The sequence below is a fragment of the Gopherus evgoodei genome, chromosome 1, assembly GCF_007399415.2.
Source record: "Gopherus evgoodei ecotype Sinaloan lineage chromosome 1, rGopEvg1_v1.p, whole genome shotgun sequence".
In the NCBI taxonomy this organism is placed as follows: Eukaryota; Metazoa; Chordata; order Testudines; family Testudinidae; genus Gopherus; species Gopherus evgoodei.
The window spans coordinates 132,794,635-132,819,674 of NC_044322.1; the positions used below are offsets into that span (position 1 = coordinate 132,794,635).

The 25,040-nt window shown below is 41.5% G+C and overlaps 1 protein-coding gene across 5 annotated transcripts in view; it reads left to right on the top strand.

The window, feature by feature from the left end:
* Window positions 1–25,040, top strand: part of SHROOM2 (shroom family member 2) — a 195,717-nt gene that overhangs the window by 38,853 nt on the left and 131,824 nt on the right. The window contains exon 1 of one of the 5 annotated variants that reach the window (XM_030572517.1): window positions 17,088–17,092. The exons of the other annotated variants lie outside the window; for them this stretch is intronic. Within the exon in view, the coding sequence (XP_030428377.1) occupies window positions 17,090–17,092 (3 nt within the window). The 5' untranslated portion in view covers window positions 17,088–17,089. Of the gene's footprint in view, window positions 1–17,087; window positions 17,093–25,040 lie in introns of those variants that run through there. 5 annotated transcript variants of the gene reach the window in all.

Consider the following 25,040-nt stretch of genomic DNA (forward strand, 5'->3'; position numbering starts at 1 on the left):
AAAAAAGGCACCAGGAAATGTAAATTGTCTAGGTACAGTAGTCAGTGTGCTGGCACTTCAACTTATTCAGTTAATCAACAGTGTTTCTTTTGTCATTCCTTCCATATGTCTGTCTTCCCCACATGTTGTTTGCCATTATATATGCAGGTTGCAAGTACTTTGTGTACAGTGCTTAGGACAGTGGAGCCTGATCCCCTAGGCTGTACTGTGACAGAAATAAATAGCAATATGGGCAGAAGGCATCTCAGTTCTTGGTATCTGCAAGGCACTCAACAGTACAGCAAAGGTTCTAGACTGACAACATCCAAACAGATAAAATATGGGTCTAGCCCTATTAGGAGCTCTGAGCTGAACCAGGTCACTTGAGTTATATTGCTCAAATGAGAGAACAAGAGTTGATAATTGCTGGTGTGTGTGTGTGTGAGAGAGAGAGAGAGAGAGAAATATGAATTTTAAGGAAAGGCAGGGTATGACCTTGCTTTCTCCTTAATCTCTTTTGGAATGTATCAGTAAAAGCAATCTGTAATCAAATTCTCTGCCCCCTTTTGCAGTGCTTTTGATCTGAAACAAAGGGAATGAATTATGTGAAAGTAGCCCTAATACAGCACGAAATATGCTAACTTATTGCATAGATTTGGCATGTATTCAAATAGCTCCCTGTGGGGTTAGTTGTAAATCGTAAGTTAAAGGTGGACTGCTTGATGGATTCTAGGTTATTTTATTTGACCTCTTATTTCTTTGGTTTATGTATTAATCTTACAATAAAGTATCAGAGCCACTTCAGATATTTTTTTCAATGCAATAGATATGGATACATGATAAACATTATGTATCTGGACCTAAGTCAGATTAACATAAAACATAAGAATGGCCATACTGGGTCAGATCAAAGGTCCATCTAGCCCAGTATCTTGTCTTCTGTCAGTGGCCAATGCCAAGTGCCCCAGAGGGAATGAATAGAACAGGTAATCACCAAGTGATCCATCCCCTGTCACCCGTTCCCAGCTTCTATCATCTCTTGTGAGGCCTGGTCTACACTACGCGTTTATACCGAATTTAGTAGTGTTAAACCGATGTAACCCTGCACCCGTCCACACAACGAAGTCCTTTATATCGATATAAAGGGCTCTTAAAACCGATTTCTGTACTCCCCGGTGAGGCGAATAGCACTGAAATCGGTATTGCCATGTTGGATTAGGGTTAATGTGGCTGCAATTCAACGGTATTAGCCTCCGGGTGGTATCCCACAGTGCGCCATTGTGACCGCTCTGGAAAGCGATCTGAACTCGCATGCACTGGCCAGGTAGACAGGAAAAGCCCCGCGAACTTTTGAATTTCATTTCCTGTTTGCCCAGCGTGGAGCGCTGGTCATCACGGGTGGCCATGCAGTCCCAAATCCAAAAAGAGCTCAGCATGGACCGTACGGGAGATACTGGATCTGATCGCTATATGGGGAGACAAATCTGTTCTATCAGGGCTCCGTTCCAGAAGATGAAATGCCAAAGCATTTGAAAAAATCTCCAGGCTATGGTAGACAGAGGCCACAGCAGGGACTCAACACAGTGCTGTGTGACAAGCGTCACGGAAAGCCAAAGAATCAAATGGATCCTAATTGGGGGGGGGAACTGAGGACTCGAGCTATCCCACAGTTCCTGCAGTCTCTGAAAAGCATTTGCATTCTTGGCTGAGCTCCCAATGCCTGAAGGATCAAAAACATTGTTGCCAGTGGTTCAGGGAATATGTCGTCAATTTAACTGCCCCTCCCCCCAAAAAAGGGAAAAAAATAGTTTCTCGCCTCTTTTTTCAATGTCACGGTATGTCTACTGGATGCTGCTGGTAGATGGGGTGCTGCGGCACTAAACAGTAGCATCCTCTCCCCTCCCCGGTGGCAGACGGTACAGTACAATATAACTGATAGCTGTCCTCGTCATCATCCTGTGAGTGCTCCTGGCTGGACTCGGTGAGGTTGGCCAGGGGCGCCTGGGCAAAAATCGGAATGAGTCCCAGTCATTCCCTTCTTTAAGCTTTGTGTCCTGGAGATTCAGTCCTGGCAGATGATGCAATAGGGCTGGTAACCGTCCTTATCATAGCAGCTAGAGGCTGAGCTTCTCTCCCCACTCCCTTTCATGTCCAATGGAGATTCTGGACTATCATAGCAGCGGGAGGCTGTGCTCCTCTGCCCCACACCCTTTAATGAGTAATGGAGATGTCCTGCCTGGAATATCATAGCAGCTGGAGGCTGCTTCCCCCCCCATTTTATCTCACTAAAAAGTCAGTGTTTCTTATTCCTGCATTCTTTATTACTTTGTCACACAAATGGAGGGATAACTGCCATGGTAGCCCCAGAGGGATGTGGGAGGAGGAAGCAACGGGTGGGGTTGTTGGAGGGGCACCCCCTAGAATGGCATGCAGCTCATCATTTCTGTGGGATCTCTGGGGCTCTGTCCCAGAGCAGCTCTGCTCTCGGGTTCTCTAGTACACTTGCCCCAAATTCTAGGCAGGGCTGACTCTATTTTTAGACAAAACATAAAGAAAGGAATGACCTGGGAAGTCATTCCTATTTTTGTCCATGATCCCCCGGCTGACCTCAGCAAGGCCAGCCAGGAGCACCCATGACAGCAGCAGACGGTACAATATAACTGGTAACCATCATCGCCAATTTCCAAAGCAGCAGACAGTGCAGTAGGGCTGGTAACCATCTCTGCTACCTTGCAAAGGAAAATTAATGCTGTTGTGTAGCACTGCAGTACTGTGTCTGTCAGCAGCATCCAGTACACATATGGTGACAGTGAAAAAAGGCTAAAAGGGCTCCATGGTTACCATGCTATGGCATCTGCCAGGGCAATCCAGAGAAAAAGGGCGCAAAATGATTGTCTGCCGTTGCTTTCACGGAGGAAGGATTGAGTGACGACATTTACCCAGAATCACCCGCGACACTGTTTTTGCTCCATCATGCATTGTGATCTCAATCCAGAATTCCAATGGGCGGGGGAGACTGCGGGAACTATGGGATAGGTATGGGATAGCTGCCCACAGTGCAATGCACTGGAAATCGACTCTAGCCTTGGTACATGGACGCACACCACTGAATTAATGTGCTTAGTGTGGCCGCATGCACTCGACTTTATACAGGCTGTTTTAAAAAAACGGTTTCTGTAAAATCGGAATAATCCCGTAGTGTAGATATTATATATTTCTTACCTTCCTTAAAAGCAGCAAAGAATCCTGTGGCACCTTATAGACTAACAGACGTTTTGGAGCATGAGCTTTCGTGGGTGAATACCCACTTCCTCAGATGCAGGACCTTCCTTAGTCATTCTGCAAGGTTATACACTAAAGACCATTCCTGTTAAATGAGTTGGTGCTCTGGAGCTGGACAAGAACTGAGTGAATTTTTTTTTTTTTTGCCAAAACTCTTGTTGTAGAAGAATGCAGATTGAGCAACACTGGAATAGCAAATTCATGTGTATTTTGCTGAATTGTTTCAGTTGGGAAAACAAAAATTGATTTTTGGCCATTTAAAAAGTTTTTGATTGTTTTTAATAAAATTAAGCAAAAACTCGTTAAAGTGGTTGTAATCAAAACATTTTGTTTTGAAAATGTTAACATGAAACATTTTGTTAGACCCAAAAAGAAATACTTTTTGATTTGCCAAAAATTTAAAAACATTTTTATTATGGTTTGATCTAAAAAAATTTTTTTTTCTGATTTTTGTTTTGGAATTGCCAGCAAACTGAAAAATCAGTTATTTGCACAGATAGAGCCTGAACTCTGGCAAATCATTGTTATAAATAGAGGCTTTAGGTGTAAGTGAACTGCCAGATTTTTTTTAATAGAAATGTGCTCTCACATTAAATGTAGTAGAAATTATTTTTGTAGCTGTTGCAAGCTAACACAAAAACTGTAATGTAATGCACTTCAGGTGTGATGCTAAAACAAATGCATTATATCGGGCTTTGTGCTATGGCATGAAATTTCCATAGTAGGAGTGTGTGTTTGTTTGTTGGATCTTTTGTTTTATTTACTCCTGTGAAGTTTAAAAAGAAATTGAGGTTTTTTTGTTACACTAATTTAACCTGAATAACTTTGAAATAATTTCCACGTTTAGACCCTAAAGATTTAAAATATCAAGTGGACATTTAATATTTGAAAGGCAGATAGATAGGTTCCCTTTCAACTACAGAACTATCCTTACAAACACAGAAAGATATGCCATATCTGTTTAGATATTCTGCCATGCTTCCTTCTCCCCAATTACTTTATTGGTTTTGGACATCATCTTCTCTCGTTAGTTCAGTGAGAATTTCAAATAAACCTATGTCAGAGCAATTAGAGTGCACTCCCAAATGTTTTAATGTGAATACAAAAAAATAGAAATATTTCCATTTTAAACCATATGTAAGATAATATACAAACTGGTCTTTTTTTATTTTCATTCTGCTGAAACAGACTAGAGGCCAGAGGTTTTTTTGCATGTTTTTGGGTTGGGGGAAATGAGTGGTGGTCATGGTGGGAACTCTTCATTGAGTCTTAGTAATTCTGAAAATTACCAGATTTCAATTAAAATACCAAGGACCAAGAATGGGTTCCACTGTTCCAGGTACTGATCCAATATACAGTAAGAAAATCTCTGTACCTAGGACCTTACATGGTACTATTTTATGACCCATTTGTGGAACAAACTGCGTATTTGTAGATCTATAAATATTTCAACACAATTTAATAACTTATAAATTAGGTTGCCCCTGTGATTAATAAAAGTTTTATGTAAACTACAGGAAAGGATCATAGCACTTCAAAAAACCCTGTGTATGAAAAAAAAAAATGGAAATAACCAGTTAAGGTAATTTACATCCCATTGCTCTTTCAATTTGTGCATGCTAACAACGATGATACGTGAAAATTCCTTTTATGCATTTCACAAAGAAACTCTGACTCACACTTCCTACTGTACACTCTTTTAACATCCTCAACACTGTGTCTTTACATATACAACTTTTACATATTCAGAGTTAGTCCTGAGGATGTTGAAAGACTGTGTGGTGTCTGACATGACTGACCTATTATCTGTAAGACTACGGTCAAGGCCCTCTGAACAATGTGGTTATGCCACGTTACATGCAGCCATGTAACTTACTAGTTTGACAGCATGTTGATTTTGTGGTACATAAATCCATAAATTCACTGTATTTCAAAGCCCGCCATCACACTGCCACCCTTAAAAGGACAGAGTGAGAGGCACTGAGATAGAGGGAAATGTGTTGTGGTTCAGGAAAGCAACAAGGGTAAGAGGGACCTGTGCTGGTGGACTTTCTCTTGGAGGCAATTGGGGCTGAAGATTAGAGCTAGTAGGGGGATTTTAGGCGGCTTCTTAAAGAGTTTTTAAATTGGTGCCTAGATACCATGATACAATGTTTGGTGCCTTCATCAATGAATTGACATGGAAGCATAAGGGGGATGGAGGGTTGTTTTTATTTGGATTTTTTACTCAATTTTCTCTTCACATCTGAAAGATTGTTTTCTTCATGTTGGAATCTAACTGACTAGCTGCTGACTTGTAGGAAAATTGATCTAGGTTTGTAGATTAAAGATTATTGTGATTATTTTTGTGAAAGAATGCAGATTGCTTGAATTGGAGATTGAAGTCATTTTGTTTATCCATAATGCTAGGAACTTCTGTGGGGTTTTGAATGCGAGAGGGTTTATATATAGATATATTTATATAATATACACATACATAATTATTGTGTTGGAAAAATTATAAGGTAAAAATAAACCAATATCTGAAATGTAAGCACATGCTATCTAGCTGCTTTTTAAAAATGGTGTGGGTATAAGTCCTTGTGTGTATGGGCTGATGAGGAAATGTTACAGTAGTTCTATTGGTTAAGAAGCTGACCCTCTTTACTTGTATCCTTGCCATGGAAGACACATACTGTTTGTTAGATCACTATATTTTCTGGCTCAGTGTTGCTTACAGTCTGAATCCTCCTAACAAACTAAGCTAGTGTAGTGATTTTTACTAGATGTATAATTGAAAAGCTTCATCCATCAGTTTCTAATCTAGTTAATCATCCTGAAGAAGTAGTTTTCTTTTTCCACTAGAAGAGGAATGAAAGGCTTGAATGTAAGATAATACCAACACATAGGAATAGTATTACTAATTAATAATCTTAGTAGTAGAATGGAGCTTGCCTTGTGCTCAGGAACATAACACAGTTCTTTTAAAGTCACACCGTTTTTAAAATTAAAATATTCCCCCCCAGGCACGTTTGCTGAAAACTCTTTTCTGTAAGTAGACTTTTTAAAATAGAAAATATTTTCCCTTAGGACCTTTTTCCTCATGCAATGAGATCCAGACTTTTAGTTCCACATATGATTTATTTTTTTAAGTTATGGGAATGATAGATTTGTGTCTTTTTTAAAGTCAGTAATAACCTAGGTTTGGTGTCAGGGTACTATCCATAACTCTTAAAAGTAATCTGCTTTCTAACCATTTTATATTAAGCCCTTGGAAATCTGATGCTGAAATCTGTTGCCTTGGCACCTTTTCTTTCTCTTCCCAATGTACTCTCAAACACTGGGAAAGTGTTATTCACAAATGCAGTCTTGCTGGCAAAGCTCATTGTAAATGTTGTGGGTTAGTTCCATAGCTGACGTAGATGCAGTGGTGAGCTGGAGCAGGTTCCCACCAGTTCCCAAGAACCGGTTGCTAAAATCAGACCTCCGTGGAGAACCGGTTGTTAAAGGGCCAGGAGGTGGGCAAAGAACTCCAGTCTGTGGGCCGGACCATCCTGTTGCTCCCAGGATTCCCAGCTGGGGAGGCTGAGGCTCCCTGGGCCCCTGCCCCGCTTCCCCCCAGCTGCAGCGTGGCCAGCCGCCGGCGCCAACTGGGCAGCTCAGATGAGCTCGGGAGTCGTCCTGCTGCCACTTTTTGAGTGGCCTGGCAAGGTGTGGGGGGGCTGCTGCAAGCTCCAGGGCTGGCCAGAGGGGAGGGGACAAGTGGGGCAATTGCCCCAGGCCCTGCACGGGCCCCTTGCCCCCCTGGGCTCTCCCCGGCTTCCCCCACCTCGCAGAGCCGCAGCATGGCCAGCAGCTGGGCAGCTCATCTGAGCTCTGGGCTGCTGGCAAGGTAAGGGGGCAGGGGGCTGCGAACTCTGGGGCCACGGGGAGGGGAGCAAGTGGGGCAATTTGCCCTGGGCCCCCGGCCCCACGAGGATGTCTCCCCTGGCCCCTTCCCCACTCCCGTACCCCCGCAGAGCTGCAGCATGGCCAGCAGCTGGGCAGCTCAGCTGAGCTCCTAAGTTGTCCTGCTGCTTTGAGCTGCCGGCAAGGTAAGGGGAAGGGGGGCTGCGAGCTCCAGGGCCGTGGGATGGGAGGAAATGGGGCTGTTTGCCCCAGGCCCTACAGGGGCCCCTGGCCCCACGAGTATGTCTTCCCCCCTCCCCCGCTCCGGCCCTTCCCCCCTGCCCTTAAATCAGAACTTTTTATAGGGAACCGGTTGTTAAGATTTTGGCAGCTCATCACTGGGTAGATGGGGCATAGCTCTGTTGAAGTCAGTTGACTTCAGTGAATATTGCTATGCTATACCAGTAGCAGAGCTGGTCCTATCATTTTAAAAGAACACAACAAGAAAATATGCGTGTATATTATTGTGTACAGTGGAGTCGTATCTTATGTGGGGGTTAGGTTCTAAAGTCAGCGCGTAAGGCAAAAATCACATAGTCAAAATTACCCTTGAAAATCCCTTAAATCATCCATAAAGTACAGTGTACTGTACATGGTTTTGTGTATACAACCCTGTACAATAATATGTATAATGTATACAGTAATGTACAATATATAATAAAGAGTACATATGCAAAATATAATTTTACAGTACTGTATTTTTAATTACAGGGGGTAATTACAGGGGGTTGTCAGGGCTTGATGTTGATCCAGGAGACGGAGGTGACGGAGAGCAAGTCGTAGACAAAGTGGTTGGCTCTGGTTCAGCTCGAGAAATTGATTGCATTGGATCGTCTGTTGTTGGTTGTTTTTCCTTGAAAAACATGGCGATTTGCAACTGTTGCTGTTGTCTCTTGAGCTGCTTAAACATTTCTTGATACAGTCTCAAATCATCCATAATACTACATATGATTTTGAGGCTTCTTTCCATAGAGGGATCGTATTCAGAAATTAAATCGTTCAAGTGTTTCGCTGCTTGGAACACTTCAGCAAATTTATGAAGATTCCAACTTGCTGGCTCTTCCTGTTTGTCGTCGTCATCTTTGTCTTATGTAGGCGATTTTATCAGTTTCTCTAACTCTTCGTTAGTCAGTGTTTCTCTGTGGCTCTCAATTCTTGACGAATTTCTCTCTCTCAAATCTTGATGGCATGGATGCTAGATTCGTTGCTGCCATATTTACGTGCCACATTGGAGACTGGCATATCGTCTGTCAATAAGTCCAACACAGCCAGTTTTTCCTCCAGCATTGGAAAAGATGACATTTCTTAGGTTGAACACCAGATTAAGGAGGTGGCTTGTGTTTAGGGCCCATGTTGTACGAAAAATACGTATCTTTAAACACTAGAATCACACTCAGCGTGGCGAGATGCTCACACTATGAGAGGCACGTGGCATCTGAGACCGACTGAGGGAACAGCAGATTCACGTCTCCCATCGCATGCTCACTCCGGGGCATATGCTCATTGGGTGGAGTCACCCGAACTATTTATGGGTATCTTGTTGTTTTTCTTTTTTTACTGAGCCTGTATAGTTGAATTCGCGTAAGTTAAATATGCGTATGATGCGACTCACCTGTATGTAACACGTTCTCCTACAAAAATTTGTGTGATATCAATACGTAAACCCAGCAGGACTCCTAGGGAGGTTGTGGAATATCCATCATTGGAGATTTTTGAGAGCAGGTTAGACAAACTCCTGTCAGGAATGTTCTAGATAATACTTAGTCCTGCCATGAGTGCAAGGAACTGGACTAGATGACCTCTCAAGGTCACTTCCAGTTCTATGATTCTACAAAAATGTTCCTCTTACAGACCTGTAACTTGCCTAAACTCTGAAATGGAAATCTTAGGTCTTCACATGAAAATTAACTTGCATTGTAATTTGAGTGTTACCCCTAATACCAAGTCCTATTCACACACATGCAAACCCTTAATATGAGTATGGTTGTTCGTTTAACTAGAGTTGGCTGTTCATTTGGGGTTATAGGCTAAAGCTCAAGTTGGCACAACTTGTCAGCTGCTAACATGGCTACTCTGTTGTGTGGATGATGCCAACTTCACTCGAGTGCCCTTAGTCCTCGTTGCCTTCTCACAGTTCTCCCCATGTATGAAGAAAGAACAGACAAGATGTCCCACAATTCACTAGGAAAGAATTGATAGAGTGGCTTAGTTTACTGTAGCGCAAAGAGCCATGGTTTATGCCCCCAGAAGTCTTAGTGCCAAACAAATGAATGGAGTGTCAGTATGTACACAGCAGCTTGTGTATTTATTTCAGGGTTTGGCTGCTCTCACTTAAGATAGGTTAACTTGAGTGTAGATAACTTCAGATAACTCTGCAGTGTTTTAGATCTGTTAGCTAAATTTTTGCAGTTATACCGTTATTTTTTCCTAGCCTCCAATCAGGATTTGTAGTAGGGAAAATTTACTTCTTCACATTGCTTGAGGCCTTGATGCTGCATGGAGCTCTGTGTAATTTTGAGACTCTAGAATATATTCTAGGCCCTCAACAAAAGGGAAATGATATAGCAAAAGTAATCAGTTGAATTTGGTCAAACACCCTTTCTTCTTCACATTAAAAAAAAAAAAAAGCCCAAAATTTTTATAAAATGCTATATAACTGACTCACAAATCTTGTGAAAACTAGAATATCCAACTAGCAAAAAGGAGCAAAGCAGACCAAAAGAACCCAGAGTATCGCAAATCTGGAACTCACTCCCTCAGCTCCCCACCCTCCCCCAATCAGTCTTCTATAAGGGAAGAGATGTACAATAAAATCACATAGGTGAAAATCCTTGTCTTATCAAAGACAATAGCAACACTTCACTGGGGCCAGGATTTCACCCCGTATGTTGAGATGTTTTTTCACATTCAGATGGAGTTGGGAGCCCAACTCCAGTATGTGCCGGTGGAAGTTGCAGGAGAGATTTTTCTAAACCTCTTTACTGGCTTTATTTACACACTAGCAGACTTCTAACTTTAATAATCAGGGTTAAAAACAGAGTTGAACAAACCAAAAATGGTTTGCTATACATTAAAGAATTTCCCTTTTAAAAAAAAAGCATAAACATAACTACTATACAAAATAATTCATTGGTGAGCACTAGAAAACATATGTTAGTTTTTGGCTAAATGGTCACCTCTTCCAACAACTCTGCTTGGGAGAGTTAAAATTATAAAAATACTGTAACATTAGGGGTGCCTGAAGAAATGAGGCGAGACTACATTGTCTAAAAATCCAACAAATATTCATGCAGCCAGATTCCTAACACAGGCTACACAACAACATCTGCCTTCTCTAGAGTTGGTGGCAGATAGCACCATCCACAAAAAGAACTGTTTCAGTTCTCATTGTCCCAGTCTCGCTCTCTCAATCCACACGCACCTAGGTTGTAGGGGAGGGGAAGCCCAATACAATATTAATCCTACCAAAGATTACCTCTCTACCTTATTTTGCTACCAGTGTTTTCTTTAAATGGCTTCAACTGGTTATTGTCATCCTTCCTCTGGATCAGTTGAGACCCAAGAATTGATTATAATACACTAATCTTGTCAGCAGAGGAAAGGAAACTTGATCTGTACAACTTTTGCTATTGTGCCTTATCGTCCCGTCTCTACCTTCTGTAGCTGAGCACTGACAGCTTGAAAAGCCCAGCTGATTAATTTGAGATGGGTTTAATAAGCTGAGATCACTTTTACAGCATAACCCTATCTAATTTAAAAGCAAATGTGTACATGGGTCTAGATATAGCAAGAGACCTTGGAAAAGAGCCCTGCTACTGGAAAACATAAACACAAATCTCTCCCTAGGTCTCCAAGTTTGGCTATACCCAGCAGTGTCAGACAGTTTGGGCCACAGATCCGAAGATACTAAAATCAGAATAAAACCTATTCATTTCAAAATTACAAATTCATAACTTTCATACAACGTAGACAAGACTCAGCTCAATGGAAATTACCTTTATGTATAAATTCATGAGACATTCCATTCTAGTAACAGGGAATAAAAGAGAATCTAAGTCAGAATTTTGAAAAGGTATTTGATTTACTGATACACTGATAGCTGCAGAAAAAGCTCTTTCCATAATGGAAATACTGTGCTGGAAGGACCACATAAACTCATAAAGAATAGTTAGGCTGAAGTGGGCCAGAGCTGTAGATCTTGGTATTGGCTGGGAAACAAATAGCATGAGACCAATATGTGGTGGAATTGCCTAATAAATGTAAAAGACCATATCTTTTTCTGGTATTCTAACAGGAATGTAGTTCAGCTTATACAGTTATCTACATACCAGTTGAGCCTGAGTCCTCATTGTCAGAAATCCAAAATTCAGAAAGACTTGCACTGCACATTCTGCGTGTGTGTCTGAAGCCAAAAAAAAGCTATTAGACTTGCATTACAAAAATTATGTTGAGAGGAATGCAAACGTTCATCATCCCTGGGCATTACAACTTGGTGTTTTTCAATATGTAGCAAAAATGTTTTCACCAGGTATCATAATGCTCTTAACTTACAACATATAAAAATGCCTTATTATGGAAAGCTGTTCAGCCTCCATCAATCAAACAGCTTACTTGGGATGTACAAGCTATTTTCTGTTGGAAGAGCAAGAGGAATGGCCACCACTTTTGATCAAATATTGACCCTTTTTCATCAACTAGTTTATGAAGACTCTCACTAAAATTCAGAATCTGAACTGTACTGAATCTAGGAAAACTTTAATAACAACAAACAAAAACTACTAACAGTAAACATGCCTGTAATGCAGCATAGCTGTTTTAATATATGGTTCAAATGCAAGGTATTGTATTCTTTTCTTTATGCCATTATGGCACTAGTTAATTTATTTCTTTATTAAATTTTAAGTTTAATACTATAAATCAGACGATATCTTGTGTCTTACGAACCTTGTCAGGATCTATTTAGGTTCTAACTAAAAAAACAGAATTTTGTACTTAGCATAACTCCTTATGTTTTGCTTGGCACAAACTGCTGTTCAGATTGATTGTGCCTGAACAGACTTTGATGATATGCAGTCTTTCTTCATTCTAGAATGTTAACTTATAAAATTGCCTTCTCTTTGAAAGTGATTGTCTCTATCTTCTTCATTTTATTTTTTAAACGCACACAGTGACTTTCACATCATTCTATGTTTTCTAGCAATACTTGACACACTTTTTGCTCCCTTCTTCAGAGCGCTACACAAACATTTAACCCCAGCAATGCCCATATGAGGTAGGTAACTTGGGTAAGTCATTGATCTATTTCAGAATGCTGTTGTGAGAATTAGTAAGATCATATTCAGAGCCTTTTACAAACAATAAAAGTGCTATACAGGTATTTGCTATCGTATATTATTAGCCATTATAGCTTCACTGTTGGCTTTTATAGTTGGAAGCATATGAACCTCTTGTTTTGAAACACATCTGATTAACTTGGAAGCAACAGCATCTTACATTAGATACTTAGCAGTCAGTTTCCTTGCTCTGTATGCCATATTTGCAGAGATCTCCTCTTCTTCAATAATAGCTAATATGTTCTTTAAAGTCAGATGAGGGATCTTGATGTATCATTCTGTGAAAAGTCTTCCTCCTTTCAAAATTAAATTTATCCTGCAAAGTTCTACTTTTTAGGGAACTATGTTATTTGTTTGGCTCAGTCAGTGCCTCTGCATTGTACAGAACACAAAGGGACATACTGCCTCTACTCCAAGAAGTCTGTATTCTAAATCACATAGTTTAAACAACCGCACTGCAGGAAGGCCCAAGATAAAACTGCAAAATATTTTTTTCAGTGATTTCTTTGGCAGAGTATCCAAGTTATTAACTCTATACCTATCTATCTTGGAGCTTTATACTGTCATTCATGAGTGTTGTATCTGAGTGCCTTATGTGTAAAAGCAATAACAAGGTCTTTAATATTGTTGTTGTTTGTATTGGGATAGCACCCAGTCATGGAGCAGGACCTCATTGTGCTAGGTGCTGTAGTCACAGAACAAAAAGATGGCCCCTGTCTAACTTCATGAAGTTGCTGGCATTTCTTCCTTTACGGGATCAGAACTCTGCTTGGGGTAGGTTATTTTTTGTGAGGGGAGAGGATGCATGAATGTAAAGGGTGTTTGAATTGTTGGTTTTGCTTGTTCATAGATACAAAGCCAGAAGAGACCATTGTAATCACCTAGTCTAACTTCCTGTATAATACAGGCCCTAAGACAGGAGTGGCCAAACTTACTGACCCTCTGTGACATTCCCCTCTGGTGTTATCTGGACTGGTGATCTGTTAGGCCACTCCAATCCTTGACTCTGGGAGCCAGCCTTACCCTGCTCTGTTGTGAGAACTCACACTCCTGGGTTGTTCACGCACAGCCTCTGTCATGTAAGCTGCTCCCAGCTACTGGCAACTGAATGACACTAGCCAATATCTCCGGTCCCAGACACAACCCTGGGAACCTCCGTCTTCCAGTGTCTTTTATGTCTGCTGGACGCTGCAAGCTTATATGAGTTCATCGATTTAACAAAGAAATTGATTTGTACCAGGCTTGTTATTCCAAGGGGAGTCTCTGACACGCTTCAAACCGAATGCACTGCTTCAGTTAGAATAAACAAATAGATTTATTAATTGTAAAGATAGATTTTAAGTGATTATAAGTCAAAGTATAACAAGTCAGATTTGGTCAAATGAAATCAAAGCAAAATACGTTTTAAGCTGATCTTAATGCCTTCAGTACCCTTACAAACTTAGACGCTTCTCACCACAGGCTGGCTGGTTGCTCTTCAGTCAGGCTCTCCCTTTTGATCAGCGCTTCAGTCGCTCGGAGGTGGTGTCTGTAGATGCAGGTGGAAGAGAGAGAGAGAGAGAGAGAGCATGACAAATGTCTCTCCCTTTTATCATGTCCATTCTTCCCTCTTGGCTTTGCACCCCATCTCCCAGTCAGAGTCAGGTGAGCATTACCTCATCGCAGTTCCAAACTGATCAAAGGAAGAGGGAGTGATTCCCTCGAGAGTCTAACAGAGTCTTTTGTTGCTGCCTAGGCCAGTGTCTTTCGTTCCTGTGAGGTTGGGCTGCGTTTGTCCCATACCTGCCCTGATGAGGTGTGAACTGCCTCTCTGCTCTTGGAGAGTTTTTGCTTGGGCTTATTTTAAGCCAGGAGGATACATTCAGCCTCATAACTACATATATGACATTATAACCTATAACATTACTGTAATGATTACTATAACATCACTATAACAACCATGCTCAGTGCATCATGAGCCTTCCAAAGACACCCAACATGACAAACTTTGCATGGGATACCACACAATCGTTTTACAAAGATGAACATGAGGGTATAAGGTGTTCCGCGTCACACCCTCCGAGCTGCATACAATAATCTTCAGGTGTTCACGAGCTGCAAAACACACACAAGCTGCCTGGTGGGGTGATGCCTGCTCAACGCTTCCCTACAGGGCTAAGCCCTTAGACCCCCTCTCCCTGCAGTGCAGAAGCCCTTAGGCCTACCAACCCATTGCAGAGCAGAAGCCCAAAGCTCCACCTGCCCAGTCTGCTAGGTGGAGAATGAGATGGGTAGTTTGGAAGGCTCTGTGAGCCACACTTTAACTGTAAAAGAGACACGTGTGGCTCACAAGCCACAGTTTGGCCACACCTGCCCTAGGACTTCTCTGGATTAACTTTTCTTTGCACTAGAGTAAATCTTTTAGAAAAACATCCAATCTTGATTTTAAAATTTCCAGTAATGGAGAATCTACCACCACCCTTGGTAAACTCTTCCAATGGTAATTAAACACATGGTTAAATTCTCCGCCCCCCCAATCTGAAATTTGTCTAACTTCAGCTTCAAGCCATTGATTCTTTTCTATCTTTGTTTGCTAGACTGAAGAGTCCTCCATTATCAAATTTCCCTGCATAGGTTCTTACAGATGGTGATTGTCACCCCTTAACCTGGTAAAAGGGTTTCTCAAAGAGAAAGGCTTTGCAACACTTAAGATGGTAGACTTTGAATTCACTGCCCCTTCTGGGAGATTGCTCCATAGCTAGATCCCCTTTACAGAAGATACTTTGTCTCCAGCTCTCATGCTTCGGCCTGGGTTTTGTGATCTGTGTCGCTCCAGAGGAGTGCAGCTGTTACTGGGGTTCATAGATACAATCTATCTTGTTTGACTTCAAAACCAAGAATTCAACAATTTATTTGAAAATATTATATACCCATTTTAGATTTTATGAATGGAAGGTGTAAAATTTTTAAGCATCTATAAATGGTCAAGCTGCACAACTTTCAAATTCCCTGTTTGTTGCAGTATTTGAAATTCCAGCAATCGATTCCTTAGTGGCTCTGCCATTGACTCAAATACTAAAGCAGACTTATTGGTTCATTTTTAATGAGATATTTAAACATTTGTAAAAAGCAACTTTTGAGAGGGTATATTTGCGTCTTCAAACCAATTTTGAGGATTTCAATAACTCAGTCCTGGGTTAGGGGTTGTTATAAAAGTGGATGGGTAGGGTTCTGTGGCCTGCCTTGTGCAGGAGGTCAGACTAGATGATCATATTGGTCCCTTCTGACCTATGAGTCTATGAGTCATTGAATACAGACTGTTAAGTGCTGCCTCTTGGTGACGTGTAACTATACAAAGGTAGTATTGCTTGTGAACTTCTCCAAGAATATTTTTAGCTTTTTAAAAGGTGACTAACAATGATTTCTTTGTATTAGAGGTAGTACAGTGTGTTTAACCTAGCTGAACATGAGTTTATAGCATGAAGGCTCTCTGCATGTGATTCCTCTTTTTCATGTTGTACACTTGTGCTGGAAAAGAAACAGATTAAAGAATTACCATCTTATCACTCACATTAATGGTAGATGTATACATTAAAAAAATATATTCTGCACACAATATATAACTTTTTCCCAAATTGTAGGTAAATGCTGTTATATGGGCATGAAATTCTCAGCCACAGTGCAGGGATGTTCTACAGTTACTGATGTGTAAATGAAGATTTGTTTTGTTTGTTTTCCCCCCTTTTCTGTACACACTGGTTGTGGATGTCTGATTTGCATAATCATGGTAGCTCTCTCAATAAATGTAGTATGTGAGAATTGCTGTGCTGTTGCTGACAGCTACTCTTTACCAGTCAACCTACATGTATTTGCATAATAACATCTAGCGTTGTTTCTTAATAAAATGTGTATTCTCTCCTAATTAGGTAGATCAGAAATTCTCTGCCATTTTGTAGTAGTGTAGTGTTTTAGTATTTCACAATAAGAGTCAGTTCAGACCTTCCCGGCTAAATAATGCTCTGAGTGCTAACACATTGCACAATGCATATTGTTGACAGTTGGTTTTTTTTAAGGGTTACAAATAAAATAGAAGATCATCTTGAAAATTGGCTATTTAAAGTGACAGGAATGGAATAATCTTATTTCAAGGTTTGGGGATTTACATAAGCTACTAAGACAACCTATCACTGAGTCTAAACAGAGTTTTTTGGATGCTCCCTTTTGTATACTTTGTGTACATTTCAGTTATACTTAAAATATATTAAGTGATAATTCCTCCCTGCAATTGATCCTGCAATAATTAAAAGAAAGAGTCTCATTGAGTTAAATAATTAAATAACCAAATGAGAGCTGATTTAGCTAATTAATTACATGTAGTTTGGATATATTCCATATGTCAACTTTGCAGTGATTTTACTATGTCAGACAGACCCCATTGCTCATCAGTGCATCCTTCTTGCTTTCAGTATAGTTCAGAAGTGCCCAGGGCCCTGATTCCGCCAAGGACTTAAACATGTTATTTCATCTTGTCAATTTACTGCATAAAAATAAGCTATTTATTTGTTAGTATTCATTTGGCATTCATCACCATGGTGTCTGGGCATCTTCTGAGACCTGCATTGATTACATTAAAGATTTCTGGAAGAAACAACCAATTAACATCTCCCACGCCCCATTCTGCAGCTGTACCAGTCCTTCAGAAAACAGAAATGAATCACTTGGAAAGGCCTTCCCCAAAACATGTCTTGCAGTGATTCAGAAAGTGGCTCTAATTAACCATATGCTGGGTTTCCTTGCATTGTTTTGTTTTTAATGTTTAAGGGCAAATGTAAAAAATAATTCCTGAATTCTACGGATCTAGTGGCAGAGGAACAAAAGAGAGAAGGAGGTCAGAGGCAAGGTTAGACTGATTGATCCTTGCAGTGTTTCCAGAGTAGAATATGTTCCTGTCGCTGTTTATCTACAAATCTGTCATTGACAAACCATGTTTAACAAGAAAATAAAATTAGAAAACTTTCTTGTTTTTTTAAATGAAGGGATATATGAGAGTGTGTGAGTATATACACATACATACACACAAAAAGAGAGAGAGAGAGAGAGAGAAAACAATGTAAGAAAATAGTAAAACTGAGTCCTGTGATAAAGTAATAATTGACAATATTTACACCAGTCAACCAGAAGTACTGGTTTTACTGACTTACAGGATTGTCTAAACTAATTCTCCATTTTAAAGCTTGTTTAGAATTTTTAGCATATTATAAAATGGAAAAAATTAAATAAGAAAAGCTTATTTTAACTTGGTTTAAAAAATAAGAACCGATGCAAGAACAAACCTAAACACTTAAATCTGTTGCTGAGATACATAAAATTAGCTGAAAAAATGGTGTAGGACTGAAAAGTTGAAGTTCAGAAAGTCATAATTTATTTCAAACAACATTGCCATCTCAACTTTTAATTTAATAAATGGGTCCCTCATATTTTATAACAAGCTTGTGGGTGCTGTGCAACTGCAAAGACATAAGTTTCACATCCCCATTTATTTTCCACTGTACAGCAGTGTCACGTTTCCCCAATCTCACATCTCCACCCCCGCCCCCCAAAAAATCACTAGATATTATAAGTATCAATCTTACTACTGTCATAGTAAAACTGAGTTGTTGGAAGCTGGTAAGAAATAGTTCTTACCATGAAAAAAATATGAGAAGTATTTGAAAGTTAACCTTTTATTTATAGTTCAAATTATTTTTTAAAAAACCTGGCTATTCAAGTTGGGCATGTTTTTGCAAAATGAAATCATGTGTAAATCTGGCAAAATGGAAGCCTCAAGTCAGAAATGAAAGAGAACTTTCCACTGTGATACTCCATAATGCATAATATTGATTTTTAACCAGCATCAAGGATGAGATTGTGCAGCACCAGTCCCACTGGCAAATATTTACTCACATGCATAATTCCGTTGAAATCAATGAGACTGCTCATGTGAGTACATACTTACCAATGGGAGGAAAGATTGCACAGTCTAGCTCAAAGATGATGCAAGTTGACAAAAATTAACATCCTTTAACGTTAACATTAAAATAGAAGAGAAGAGAAGAGAGGATGTCTTTTGGGGGAGAGACCCTGACTCCACTAAAGTGCATGACAAAATTCCCATTAACATCAGTGGGACTGTTTCTGATTTACTAAGGCCTGGTCTATACTCCAGAGTTAGGTCCAAGTAAGGAAACCTACGCTGACCTAATTATGTCAGTGTCTGTACTATAGCCTTACTCCTGCCAATGTCGGTATAGTAGGGCACTTGCATCATAACTTCACCTCCATGAGAAGCTTAGGGCTTATGTTGGTGTAGTAAAGGTGAGGCAGTATCCGTGCAGACAGCATTACTTACATCAGCTGTTGGCTGTCATTCTTGTCAGTTTCGCACACGTGTTAGGCTGCATGCTGTGAACCATGGGCCTGGATCACAGCTCAGGCTGTCACCTTAGGGTGAGTGGGGGCTCCAGCTAGAGTTGGGCTGCTGCCTGGGCTCTCTGCTCCCTGCTGGGATCCCTGCTGCACTCTGGGGCTTCCAGTTGGGAACAGGGAGCCTGGATGACAGTAAGGAACTGGGTGGCAGCTTCTAGTGGGGAGCGCTGTGTGGATCTGAGATCCTGGACTCTCAACCCCCAACACTGCCCCTCTTAAGTGAGTGGGGGAAGTGTTCCTAGTGAGAGCGCGCATCACCGACATTCAACATTCAAGCCCTGCCCTCTATATTTCAGTTAGTCTGCTGCCTCCTCCAGCAGTGGGGCATTGAGAACACAGACAAGACAGTCTCTCTGCTGTCAGTTCTGATGCCCAGAAGCCAGGAGGATCAATTGGATGCTCCCGCAGCCCTGAAATTGAGCGTTCTCAGTTGTTCTATGGATGCACAGGCAGCCCAATTGGCATGTGGGGGCTGTGAGGGGATGGAACATGCTCAGTGGAGATGGACTCTTTGGAGAATTTAGCTGCCAATCTCTAAGATGTCTCTTCTGCACATGTGGAAACTGATATTTTTTTCACAGGCTTTATAACTTGGACAGATATTTGATGTAGATCGGGGTTGGCAACCTGCGGCATGCGTGCTAAAGGTGGCATGCGAGCCTATTTTTGATGTCACGTGGTGGCGGCCTGAGCCGCTTAGCCCGCTGCCACTCTGGGGTTCCCGCTGCTGGCCCATTGCCAGCTAGGGTCCTGCCGCCAGTCCTACTCAGCACCCGCTGCTGGCCTGGTGAGGGAACCCCAGGCTGGCAGCGGGCTGAGACCCCGGCTGGCAGGAGCCAGCATCCGAAACCTCAGAGCCGGAGCGGGCTGACCCGCTGGCCCCTTGCCAGTTGGCAAGGGCGACTCCAGGCACCAGCACAACCAAGCGCGTGCCTGGGGCGGCAAGCCACAGGGAGTGGCCTGGCGGTTGCCGTGAGGGCGGCAGTCAGGCTGCCTTTGGCGGCATGCCTGCGGGAGGTCCACTGGTCCCGTGGATTTGGCGGCAATTCAGCGGCGGGTACACCAAAGGCGCAGGACTGGCAGACCTCCTGCAGGCGCTCCGCCGAAAGCCACCTGATTGCCATGCTTGGGACGGCAAAATACATAGAGCCATCTCTGCCAGCCGGGGTCCCGGTGCTGGCCTGGGTGAAGGAACCCCAGACTGGCAGCGGGCTGAGACCCCGGCTGGCAGGAGCTTGCGGCCAGGACCCCAGAGTAGGGGTGGGCTGAGCCGCTCAGTCGCTGCTCTAGGGTCTGGCTGCTGGCCCCTTGCCAGCCGGGATCCCCGCCACAGCCCCACTCACCTTGCTTCCGGTTGGAGTTCCAACGCAGGCCCTCTGCCAGACAGGGTCCAGGAACCCGGCCCTGCTCAGCCCTACCAGCCGCCAGCTCCACTCACCTCAGCTGCCGATCTGGGGTTCCAGCTGCTGATCTTCTGCCAGCCGGGGTCTGGATCTCTATCCTTGCTCAGCCTGCTTTCTGGCCTGGAGTCCCAGCAGGCTACCTTGGGCTTTGCTCCTGGCCTTGGATTAGTGCTTTGCAGCCTCACCGCTGTGGCCTTCTGTCCCCAGCCTGGGACAGTGAGGGTTGCACACAAGGCAAGAGGGGGTGCAGCTCAGCACTCCCATCTTAAAATTGCTTATATCAGACCATGCTGCATTTGACTTTGTGCCTGCCTTCTATCGCCATTTTTTTGTCTCACTGAGAGTCGAAGGGAATATTTGACAAAATGGCAACTCCAAGAAAGCGAAGCTAGATGTATGATCATTTCAGCCTGCTTGGACAGATGCATTTGGATTTATTGAAAAGAAGGACCGTGCTATTTGTGCTTTCTGTTATGAAAGTGTTGCTTGTCGCACATCGTGTTCAATGACATTTTGAAACGAAACACGAGAAAACCTTTCTTGACGAAGCAGACAAGACTGAATCGATCAAAAAGGCAGTAGTGGCCTATGAGAGGCAAAGCAGTGTTTTTAAAAGCTTAAGTGTAAGTAAATATCAAGCTACAGAAGGAAGTTACAAGATTGCACAGTGCATTGCAAAAAATGGAAAGCCGTTTACAGATGGGGAATATATAAAAGAAGTTTTCTCAGCAGTTGGGAGATTTTGTTCAATGATTTGCCAAAAAAAGATACAATCTTATCTAGAATAAAAGATCTGCCCGTCTCTGCCAGAACAGTTGAGAGACGCATAAATGAAATGGCAGAAAACATTAAGGAAAAGCAGATGACTGTATTGAAAGACACAGCAGTGTTTAGTGTTGCAGTTGATGAGAGCATGGGTATATAACATTCTACGTTTGCTGGTTGTTGCAAGATATTGTGCTTCCCGTGAAATCCAAGAGGAACATTTGTTGTCTAAAACCCCTGCATGGCACAACAAAAGGGGAAGATATACTGGAAAGTTTTGTAAACCATTTTGAAGAACAAGGAGTTATCATCAGAAAAACATTTCGTGTGAAAACATATGGTGCTCCTGCCATGGTCAGAAAACAGAAGGGATTTGTAAAGTTACTTGAAGATCAAATTGGCCATTCGACAGTCAAATTTCACTGTATCATCCATCACGAAAACCTTCATGCTAAAATTTCTAATTCAGAGCTTAATAATGTGAGGAATACAATGGTGCGAATTTTAAATTTCCTTGTTCCTCAATCTGCTTTGACTCACAGACAATTTCAAGCACTGCTAGAAGAGATGGACAGTGTTTATAATGACATCCCACTTCACAGCAACATTTGGAGGCTAAGTCATGGCAAGGTTTTGGTGCGCTTTGTAAACTGTTTTCATGCAATCAAGGCCTTTTTTGTCGGAAAAAGAACAAAACTAAATCAAACTGGATGATGACAAATGGCTGTGTAAGCTCATGTTTCTAATTGATATCACCACTCACCTAAACGAACTCAACCTCTGTCTCCAGGATGCAGGGCAAACAGTTCTGGATCTTTATGAAGCCTGGAAAGCATTTGTTGTGAAACTAGCAGTTTTTTTCAGGGATATTCAGACTTCTGCTTTATGCTACTTCCAACTCATAAAAGAGCTCTTGACACATTGCACTGTCAATGTTGATGAGATTGGAAAGTACATGCAAGAACTGGAATCAGAATTTTCTGATAGTTTTCAAAATCTCCAGTGATTTGGCCCAATGCTTTCTTTTCTAATTAAACCTGAAAAGTTCAACGAAAGCGATTTGGATTTGTCTGTCTGTATTTCAGTGAATCGGTGTTGAAGATTTCAAAATACAGCTCATTCAGTTAAAAATCTCAGAATTGTGGGCATCAGAGTTTGTGGATCTGCAAAGCGCACTTGAAGCTACCAAGAGAGATCATGGGGCCTCTATTCTGACCTGCTGGACGTCCCTGCCAGTGAAATTTAACTGAAGAAAATTGTGTTTGCAGTGCTTTCAGCATTTGGATCCACATACCCGTGTGAACAGGTATTTTCACACATGAAATCTGTGCTCTGTCGCTCTTGGAGCCGGTTAACAACTGATCACTCAGAAGCCTGTGTGCAGCTTAAAGTATCCAAATACATGCCAGACGTTGGAAAATTCAGCAAGGAAAAGCAAGAGCAAGAATCTCTAAACTGATAAGATCTGCATTTTAATTTAATTTTAAATAAAGCTTCTGAAACATTTTGAAAACCTTGTTTACTTTACATATAACAGTAGTTTGGTTATATAATATATAGACTTAGAGACCTTCTGAAAAACGTTAAAATGTGTTACTGGCACGCGCAGCCTTATATTAGAATGAATACATAAAGACTCGGCACACCACTGCTGAAAGATTGCCGACCCCTGTAGATTATGTCCATGCTCCAAACCCTGGAGGTGCTAGAGCTTCCCAATGAAACAACTGTAATAATTTTTTAACATAAGCAGAACAACATATTTTTCCTAATGTCTCTGAATGGCAGTGCTGTTTTACTGAAAATTTTTTAATTTTAATTTTAATAAAGAAAATCAGCCTGAAGGCAGTAACCTGGCATGTGAAATTAGAGCCTGAGTGGTTAAAATTTGGTAAAGGGTGTGTCTGTACAGCAAAGAAAAACCTGTGGCTGTCCCGTACTAGCTGACTCAGGCTTGCGGGGCTTGGTCTGCGGGGCTTTTTCATTGCTATGTAAATTTCCAGGCTTGGGCTGCAGCCTGGGCTCTGGAGTGGGAAGATCATAATGAAAAGTATTAGGCAACCTTAACTGTAGGTGCTGCTACCCGTGCTGACTATAGTAATTTTTGTAATTCTGCAATTTGGTGTGAAACCTTCCCATGATGTTTGTATGACACCTATTGATGTCCCCTTGGGGCAGGGATCATCTCACCTTTAAATATCTTAAATTGTTTTAGTTTGTTCTTCTGAATTTGCAAAGTATTTATAATACTCTTACTTAAATGATGTAGGCAAACAGAGCTACATTAAACAAACTGCTATCTGGTACAAACATAAATAGTTATTGGTGATTACTTTTTAAAAAGTCATTCATATTATAACAGCAACACTGATCTGCACATTGTGTTAGAATACAATATTAGTTGTATATTTTAACCTTAAAGATGGGAAATTGGATTGTTTTTCACTAGACTTTTGAAATTCTTGCTTCTGGTTTGAGGAATTGGTTTGAGTTTGAGTTTCAGTCAGGGCTTTGGAGCGGAGCCTGGAGCTGGAGCGCGGAGCAGCTTTGGAGCAGTGGAGCTGCAGGTTTTTGCGCTGGAGCTGGAGCAGAGCTGGAGCACAGCTCCAAAGCCCTGGTTTCAACCTTGAGTCTGTTTGTAGAGCTGTGAAAAGTCCCACGGAAAAATGTAACTTTATAATATAAATGGTGGCAGGTCTTTAATCATAACAGGAAAGGCATAATTATAAACATTAGGTAAATATACAGCTCTTTACATTAAAGAGCCATATTGAATGAAAGCTTTTCAAAATATGATTTTTAACGCTAAGGAATTGTTAAGCAAATGCCCAAATGCTTAAAGATGACAAACTATTTGAGAGAAAGGAGGACCCATGACATTACTCCGGATGGTCTCTTCCTTCATACATTTTTTCCCATATTGATTTATAAAGGTATTGGTGGATACCAGAGCCCGTTTCCATCCAAATTAGAATTTGGTGTATCTGGATCTGAATTTGGATTTTATCTCTACATGATCATGATGATGGACATTTTATGAGAGCAGTTCTACACAGATCTTTATCAGTGGGGTGAAAGAGGGAGTGTCTTGGGGAGCCACCACCTCCAGTACGTTTTGAGGAGGAAGTCTGCTGGATCAACTTGTTCAAGATAGTTTATAAGGATTATTAGGGAGCAATTCAGTGGAGGAGGTGGATGGACTTGGACACAGGGCATTGTATTAAAATAGAAGTTGGAACTCTGTCTTCACTGCAATTGCCTCTGACTGTTGCTACCAGTACTGCTAGGAGCACTGGGTGATCATCTGGCTATAACACTGGTGTGGCCAACTTGTACATTTATATACCCAAACCACAGGCCTGTCTTACACATTTCTCTTCTCTCACCACTAAATAATCCTCCTTCCATCTTATTGCCAAGTAATGAATGTCCAGTCTGAGGAATTGGAGAGGAAGGATGGGCCAGTGGTTAGGGCGCTAGCCTGTGACTTCAGAGACCTATCTTTGATTCCCTGCTCTGCCAGACTTCCTATGTGACCTTGGGCACTTAGTCTCTCTATATCTCAGATCTCTGTCTGTAAAATGGGGATAAGAGTATTTCCTTACCTCACAGGGGTGTTGTGAGGATATTGAAGACCAAGACAGTTGGATACTAAGTCAGTGCCATACAGGTACATAAATAGAATTTGTACAATGACGCTAATTTACCACAAACACGTCGTCTTCTGACCAACTTACTGTAATTTACACCACTACTAGTCTCTTCTGCATTTGACTTGTAGAATTCACTGGTAGATGTACCTACTTACTACCAAATATGGATGTAACCCATACTGCGTATTCATTGCATAACAGTGTGCAGAGTAACCGGATGTGGAATTTGTTATGGTATCGTTGCAGGCCTAATA